Source organism: Cucurbita pepo, chromosome LG18 (assembly GCF_002806865.2).
Source record: "Cucurbita pepo subsp. pepo cultivar mu-cu-16 chromosome LG18, ASM280686v2, whole genome shotgun sequence".
NCBI lineage: Eukaryota > Viridiplantae > Streptophyta > Magnoliopsida > Cucurbitales > Cucurbitaceae > Cucurbita > Cucurbita pepo.
The window spans coordinates 3,992,462-4,001,114 of record NC_036655.1 but is presented as its reverse complement, the minus strand read 5'-3'; the positions used below and the strand labels follow the sequence as shown (position 1 = coordinate 4,001,114).

The 8,653-nt window shown below is 32.6% G+C and overlaps 2 protein-coding genes across 2 annotated transcripts in view; one reads left to right on the top strand and one right to left on the bottom strand.

The window, feature by feature from the left end:
- LOC111780168 overlaps nt 1–6,118 on the bottom strand; it is a 26,090-nt gene extending 19,972 nt beyond the window's left edge. The window contains exons 1-7 of the mRNA XM_023660491.1: nt 5,933–6,118; nt 2,481–2,604; nt 2,293–2,355; nt 1,299–1,400; nt 1,031–1,199; nt 750–848; nt 461–610 (exon numbers count right to left, since the gene is read on the bottom strand). Coding sequence (XP_023516259.1) covers nt 461–610; nt 750–848; nt 1,031–1,199; nt 1,299–1,400; nt 2,293–2,355; nt 2,481–2,604; nt 5,933–6,016 — 791 coding nt within the window. The 5' untranslated portion in view covers nt 6,017–6,118. The remainder of the gene's footprint in view (nt 1–460; nt 611–749; nt 849–1,030; nt 1,200–1,298; nt 1,401–2,292; nt 2,356–2,480; nt 2,605–5,932) is intronic.
- Nucleotides 6,119–7,128: 1,010 nt separating this feature from the next.
- The window catches only part of LOC111780167 (acyl carrier protein 2, mitochondrial-like), a 2,839-nt gene continuing 1,314 nt past the window's right edge, over nt 7,129–8,653 (top strand). Inside the window, exon 1 of the mRNA XM_023660490.1 lies at nt 7,129–7,400. Within this exon, the coding sequence (XP_023516258.1) occupies nt 7,188–7,400 (213 nt within the window). The 5' untranslated portion in view covers nt 7,129–7,187. The remainder of the gene's footprint in view (nt 7,401–8,653) is intronic.

The following is an 8,653-nucleotide window of genomic DNA, read 5'->3' as shown; positions in this document are numbered from 1 at the left end:
AAAAAAAAAGAAAAAAAAAAAAAAAAAAAAAAAAAAAAAAAAAAAAAAAAAAAAAAAAAAAAAAAAAAAAAAAAAAAAAAAAAAAAAAAAAGAGCATCATGAGAATCCACAACAAAAACCATGCAAACCTTCAGACTTAATTAATAGAGGGTGATCCAGTTTATTCAAAATAAGTAATTTCCTTTCTCAAAACTAACAAAGAAGGATTTGCTGACAATACGATAAATGCTTCCCATGAGCATGGTCGTAAACTTTTGATGGATTTGATTTTCTTGATAACATACAGGTCAGATTGCAATATTTAGCCAATTCTAAGACTATTCAAGATGGATCAGAAAAAAAAAATTGTTTCCATCACTGATTGTTCAACTGTCTGGTTAATCTCTAGTAATAAAGTTCAGAAAAGAAACAAATCAAACAAACAAATTTGCAGTAAGGATTTGCTAAGAAATTTACATACCGGTATCCATATCTGGCCCTTTTTGGGTCACGCTTGAGATTTAGAATAAAAATGTTATAAGCATTTTCAAGTTGAAGGTACTCCACAAAGCTAGTGAAGAGTACATCCATCAGGTCCACGTCTACTTGCCAGAGAGTATCATTCCCATCCCTGCAACCAGGAGATACATTTAACAGCCAGAAGTGTCGATCTAAAAAATAAAGCCAAAGCCAACATTCCTCAAACAGCTTCAACAATGAGAATATAATGAAACAATAAATGATAAAACTAACAATACTATCAAAATTACCCATTATTGGATACATCTTCTTTGCGAGATAAGACATTTCTTGCAAGCTCAAAGATTGAAGTAACCTTCTCACCCGTTTGAATTGCATGAACAGAGAAACTGCAAAATTTCAACAAGAACATTTTTCATGAGAAAATTAAGGATATCATTTCAAACCTTGCAAGCATGAGCTAAATAGTCATTACTAACTTATCACAACCATAAAATAAGATATTTAACTTCCTCAAAGAAGCTTATCAACTTCGGTTCCCATAATATACAAAGTACCAGTACAGCATTACTTGTAATTTATGTGACTGACGAGGGGAAGTTGGTGCTTCAAAACTTTATCCACGCTGATCTTATAAAAAGGGGTTAGCACCTCCCTGACTTGTGGAATCCGTGTGTGTTCAAAGATATGATCAAGTTTCGTGAACCAACGTTCAAGCTCTTCCGGATGCAGCTTGAATTCTAACAAGAAAGAGGACTCTTAGATCATCCAATAACAATTCACAACCAAAGCTAAAAGTCCAACCGTTAAACAAATTCATAATCAGGAACATTACATACCATGGTTTCCTTTCCCTTCAAATCCTATAAAAATGAAATTCACAGGGACTGGAAGGTACAAGGATTCAACTTCAAGAAGCTTCAAGTAATTTGCTATATTACCTGCGATGGAAGATGAACGTGAAAAAAGAGACTTTGAATGGTGCACTTGCTTTTTCATTGTATTGGTTCCACATCATATTACAGTAGAGACATCAAGAAATTTCACTAAAGAATTTATTGAAGAAAGAGATGTAGAAAAGAATCAGGTTTGACATAGACCCAGGGAGGATTAGGAAATTGCCAAAAAGAATACAGAATTTAAATAATAATTATATGAAATGAGCAAAGATAATACAACTCCCTTGTCACTGACACTCAAAATGACAATACAAACACTATTTTACACCAAACCAACTCTAGATCTAAATATTTTCCATGAAATACACATTTATTTCAGACTATCTTTAACAGGTACGGGAGACTTTCTAAAGGAAGATTTTAAGATAAAATAATAAACTCTGTAAACCCACCAACACCAACCAAGCTAAAAGATATCCCCTGCGAAAACATACATCAATAAGTGGAGACTTACAAAACTTTTTACATGTTCATTTACAAGAAGAAACACGAAAGGAAATGAATGTAACATTTTCAAGAATATGGATAAGAATGAGCAGAGTGAGCTACTTCCTAAATGAAGGTTAAGAGACATTTCAGATGGCTCCGTATCTGGCATGAATCCATCGGTGTTGCAGAGTTGTGACATGGCTAAAGATTTTTGCACCGAGATTTTTAGAGGCTTAGAGCTCTCCCAACAAGAGTTTAATCACAGTATAAATCTAAATTTTCTTACTGCACTCCACGAACTACTCTTCACTTAGATGACATCTAACCAACTCCCATGCTTTAACGTAAGATAAACCAAACAAAGTACCAAAAGACTCCAACTCTCACGATACTTATACTATTAATAAAACAGAAACTCTTACACTGGTTAGACTGATGCAATTACCTGCCTTTGTGTAGTTAACCACACTCATTTTCTCAGGGCTGGATGATTCCAGATCATCAAAATCTAAACAATATGTCAAAAAAGAGTAAACAAATAAATAAATTAAAATAAAACAAAAAAACTCATTAGCAATAGATTAGAAACGTATATAAGCTTTGAAGTGATAAAGATAAGAAAGTTAGACATACCACCACGTATGACTGTCTCACTCCAAAACCTACTCTTATCTTTAAGGTTGAACAAGGAGAATACAGATGACTTTACACTTTTACGATTTCCAGAGGAAGATGCAAACGATCTTGCTGCTAATAGCTGATGAGAGCACACAAAAGAAGTTAATACAAATGCATTTGTAAGTTAACATGCTAACCATTCCTCAGAGGTCATTATCTATTCTATTATGGAAAGAACTAACTGGATCATCATTGCTCCAGGTGAAGTAGAACAAGGTATAGGAAACTCATTCAAGGCTGTGCGCAACTATATCCCAGGCAGACCAGATTTATCAAATGAAATATGTGAAATGTGTGCTCTAACATAAATATTCATCACACTTTTAGAGGGAGTGATTAAGTACTTTTCTTGCCGAATAAAAAAAGAATTTTTTTTAACAAGAAATAACCTTTCATGGACAGATGAAAAGATACAAACAACCTTCCTATGAGCAAAAATTAACAAGTAACAAACAAAAAATCAACTAACCATAAAGGCCAAACAGAAACCCAGGAAAGACGAACACATTAAAGAACACAATGAAACAAAAAGAAAAACCAAAAGAGAACCAAAACCATGACCAAAAAATGAAGGACCAAAGGGAACTAGAAAAACACTGAAACCAACAGCAAACAACTCTCAAGAAGCTGAAGCCAACCAGACAAAAACAACACTCCAGCCACTCCAAAAGCTTTCACCTCTAGCAAACAAAAAAGACAAAGGGAGCTGCCCCACGACAGAAAACGCTTTGAACCAAAAAGTGCCAAAGCAAGAAACGACAGCCAGGAAAATTTTGGTCGCAAAAGAATCTACAGAACTCAACAAGCCTCTAGAGAAAGCCACGGAATCCTAGGCCTTAATCCTGTAAACCTCAATGCCACAATCATTTATTTAGGAAGATAAATAGTTTGTCTTTAAGCACTTTGAAGGAGTTAGAATCTTCTTGTAAAAGATTGCTAAGGACCTCCTCAATAGCCTCTTCAACTTATCATGCCACAAGACGATTGAAAGTTGAACTCCATGTCAGAACTACTGATACTCACCATAGAATCTATGTACATCTCCACTCGTTCTCCTAATAATATTGCCTTGTTGGAAGTCCCATTTGTTGAATAAGAAACTCCCTTGGAAAGACAAGAATCCTCAAAAGAGGGAGAGGAAATGATGGCCATAGGGAGAAAGTTAGGCTCGAGAGACTCCTCAAATAAAGAATTATAGATCTTTGATTGAAGGATCCAATAATTGAGTAAAATTTTCCTCAAGGAGGTCCTAATTCTATTTGGGAGAATCTTTCTATGGGTTTTGGGTTACCTAAAACTCAAAGAGGGGTTGATTTTGCACTTGTGGTTGTGGATAGCTATAGCAACATGACTCATTTTTTGGCTTGTAAGAAAATATTTCATGTTATCCCAATTGCTAACTTGTTTTTCAAAGAAGTGTTTGTTTGCAAGGAATCGAAACATCTATAGTTTCCATTCGTGGTGTTAAATTCTTTAGTCGTTTATGGAGAACACTATGGCAAAAGTTTGATTCAGCATTGAATTTCAGTACTACAAGTCACCCTCAAACCGATTGTCAAATACAGATGACTAATCAAACCCTTGGTAACTTAATCTGTTGCCTTTGTGGAGATAAGCCCCACCAATGCGGCCAAGCCTTGCCCCAAGCAGAGTTTGCCTTTAAACACTTGAAGAATCAAGGAAAGTCGCCATTTGAGACCGTTTACACTAAACTTCCTTGTTTGATGATCTTGCCTATTTACCCGCTTCTTTGGTTGTTCAACAAGAGGTTGAGGAGATGGTTGCCCATTTACCCAATGGCTAAGTAACTCAAGGACGAGTTTTATTTAGGGAGAGGAATCTGACATAGTACAGTTTTGTATTTTCTGTTTGTGTGGCTTTCTTTTATTATTTTCTGTTTAGTCACAATTGTTTTACCCCCTTGTTTATCATGGCTTCTTACAAAGTGATTTGAATGTTTAGTTTAATCTTTTACTTGGGTAGTTGGTAGCCTTTTAAATAGGGGTCCCTAGGTTGTATCTCTTTTCTCCTTTTGTCCATCATTTTCTCCTTTTGTCCAGTGTTCCATGTGGAACGTGAGAGAAACTTTTTTTTGGGAAGATAAGTGGATTGGGGAAGCCCTCTCTGCTTTGTTTGTCCATGTCTTTATCAATTATCCTCAATGAGGAATCGGTTGCCTATGGTTGTCATTTCCCTTTCTTCGACGGTCCATTCCTCTTGCTTAGGCTTTTGTATAGCACTTTTTTCCGTAATTGGGGAGATTTGTCGTAATCTAGTGATAAGAGATGTTTGTTGTTGGAGTCCTAGCCCAACAGATTGTTTTTCGTATTAGTTCTTTTCCTTTTTCTCCGTAAATCCTTCTCCTTGTGAGATTTCGGTTTTTGTATTGTTGTGGAAGTTGAAATTTTCAAGAAGGTTAAGTTCTTGGCATGTTATCCACAAAAGAAAACCTGTTAGATTGGGTGTCACAAATGTTGTCCAAACTGTTTGGTCTTAGGCATTGCATTTTTTGTAGGAGGGAAGCGGAGGACCTTGACTGTATTTCTTGGAACTATGATCTTACTTATTCAATTTGGAGTAGGTTTTTTGAAGAGTTTGGCCTCGTGTTGGCTAGGCATAAGGGTTGTAGAGAAATAATTGATAAGTTCATTCTCCACCCCTTTTTGCAAGAATGGTCATTTTTTGTGGCATGTCAAGCTGTGCTATTTTATGCGATCTCTGAACCGAGAGAAACAATAGAGTTTTCAGAGGGATTGAGCATTCTCCGAGTGATCTTTGATTGGATGCCCTTGTTACAATAGCTCTCCTCTTTTTTGTGGGTGTTTCTTGTTGTTCGCTTTTGTATTCTTTCATTTTTCTTGATGAAAACGTGGTTATTCATCAAAAGAAAAATGAAGACAGGAGTTCAATCAGTGAAGTTCAATTGGGGATTCGGAAGCTGCTTTTTCCGAGTAGCAGGTTTATCAAGCTGTGAATTTATTAGGGACCAGTTAGTCTCCTGGTCCAGGGAGATTCGTTATTTACTAAGGAACAACAGTAGAGACATGACCAAAATAGTTATAGTTAGACTAATTATATGATAATCTTTCACAATAGATACTTTTTTTCGATAGACCTTCCCCGTAGAAGAAGCTTGAACGTCAGAAATGACGTACGGGTGAATCAAATTCGAGTATCTCAGTCTTTCCATTTACTTCACCAAATTCCTCCTCAGAGACGCGAATAAACTCCAATCACAGGTCAATTCAACTTCATGAACAAAACAGCTTAAAACAACAAACGAAAGCAATAAATACAAAAAACTGCTGAGCGGATCTCGAATGAAGTATATGACAAACGAGATTATCGACCATAAATTCTCCAATTCGTTGAAAACATAAAAGAAACAAATTGCAACAGAATGTTACCAGGAAAACAATACAGAGTAGCTGCAACCGCATTGGAATCCAGAATCTCCCAGTAGAAGATCCACGACGATGATGACCCATCATTGATCGCAAAAGGAATTCAGAAATTGCCGCTCAGAAAGCTCCGAATCGCTTTATTGTTTGCGTTTGCCTGTACTAACCTGTTCAGGCGACGCAAAATGGGGGAAAATGAATAAATTAATAATAAGAACCTAAAAATTATTATTATTTTCATTATTTTCAAAAAATACCTAAACATTAAAATTAAAGAAAAATGTATTTTTAATATTTAAAAAACTTTTACAATATTATTAAAATTTAAAAACATATAAAAGTTTATCCTTTTTATTATAAATTAATGATAAACGTATTTTTTTAATATTTAAAAAAAATTAAAATATTATTGAAATTGAAAATTTTAATTTTAATTTTTGAAAGTTTATAATTTGTATTATAAATTATTTTTTTAATTTTTTTAATTTTTTTTAAATATTGAAATTTAATACCAATGTTAAAAGTTTATAATTTTTATTATAAATTAATGATAAATGTATTTTTTTAATATTTAAAAAAATTAAAATATTATTAAAATTCGAAAATTATGTATTTTAATTTTTGAAAGTTTAAATTTCTATTATAAATTCTTTTTAAAATATTTTAATTTTTTTAATATTGAAATTTAAAAGTATATATATTAATTTTAATACCAATGTTTAAAGTTTATAATTTTTATTATAAATTAATGATAAATGTAGTTTTTTAATATTTAAAAAAAAATTAAAATATTATTGAAATCGAAAATTATGTATTTTAATTTTTGAAAGTTTATTTAATTTCTATTATAAATTATTTTTTAAATATTTTAATTTTGTTTAAATATTTAAATTTAAAAGTATATAAATATTAATTTTAATACCAATATTTAAAGTTTATAATTTTTATTATAAATTAATGATAAATGTATTTTTTTTAATATTTAAAAAAAATAAAATATTAGTGAAATTCAAAATGATATATTTTATTTTTTGAAAGTTTATAATTTTTATTATAAATTATTTTTTAAATATTTTAATTTTTTTATAATATTGAAATTTAAAAATATATATAATGTTTAAAAAGATGAATGTATTTTAATTTTNTTTTTTTTTTTTTTTTTTTTTTTTTTTTTTTAATTCCCAAATACAAATAGGTTTTTTTTTTTTCCAACGAGCATCCATTTCTCAGAACTCTCGAAAGTTCATTTCTTTCACTTCCCATGGCGGCCAGAAACTCTCTGCTGAAGCATCTTAGGGTTCATGTTCAGGCCCTGCCTAAAACCAACAGCCCCATTTTCTACGTCAACCCTTTCAATGCGATTCGACGCCGTCTCTTTTCCGAGGAGGTTAGGGGTTCTTTTCTCGACAAATCGGAAGTCACCGACCGCGTCATTTCCGTTGTCAAGAAGTTTCAGAAAGTCGATCCTTCTAAGGTACGAGAAATGTTCTATTCCTTTTAGGATTTCTCTAATTTATTGTGTCTGATTGCAAATTAAATAATTTATTGAGTTTCTGCGAGCTTGGTTTTGTGTTTGCAGTGGTTCCAATTATGTTATTAGCTAAGAAATTTAGGGTTGATTTGGCTGGAAATATTAAGACAAGATGTAAAAACNTTATAAGAGGGATGTATAATCCATGATGTTTACAAAAGACCTTCCCAATTTGCAATGAGGGAGGTATAACTATAGGAAGTAAAAATATTACACAGTTTACACCAAGATATAGCTTGGTAAACAACATTGTCGAAAAGTTTTGTGTAGGTCTGTGTCGTTTCTGCAAATATTCTCTGATTTCTTTCTTTTCACAGATTCCAAAAGAAAGCCATGATGAGGTTTTTCCATAATAGGGCTTTTGCGTTCTTGAAAGGGTGGTCGTACGTTAAGGCCGTATCCAAAAAATCCTTTACCTCCCTAGGAAATGTGAGATGTCATCCGAATATATTAAGAATCGTTGTCCAGAAATTTTGAGTGTATGTGCATTGCATAAACAAGTGACTTTGTGATTCGTTTGCTTTCTTGCAAAGTGGACACCAATTTGGAGAGAGAGTGATGTATTTGCAAATTTGATCGGTAGCGAATTAGAAATGTATCGTATATCTATGTTTTATTAATGTACTAAGAAAAAGTTTAGGATAGGATACATAATTCAATAGAAATCTTCTTGAATCCTTCAAAAAACATCTTCTACTTCCAGGTACTAGGAAAAAAAATCATTCCACAATTGCATTCTTGGGGACCAAACAGTATAGCAATTATTTGGATCATACTTTCAGTATATACAATTTGTGTCCTCTATTATATACTTTTCTAGTTATTGGCCTCTCTTTTATAGATCAGAAAAGGTTTTTCCTCCTATTGAATTTGCCCCCTCTACTTTTCTAGACTGAAATGTACACTCACTATGTTTTTCCCCCTTAATTTGTTCCATCTTTTGCTCGAACTCATGCTTTTGGCATCTCTTAAGATTACTAATGTTCTTATGTTATTATAAAACTCATCACTCTAATTTGTTTTTTCAAAATTGATTTGTTTTTCCCCCTTAATTTGTTCCATCTTTTGCTCAAACTCATGCTTTTGGTATCTCGTAAGATTACTAATGTTCTTATGTTATTATAAAACTCATCACTCTAATTTGTTTTTTCAAAATTGATTTGTCTTTCCCCCTTAATTTGTTCCATCTTTTGCTC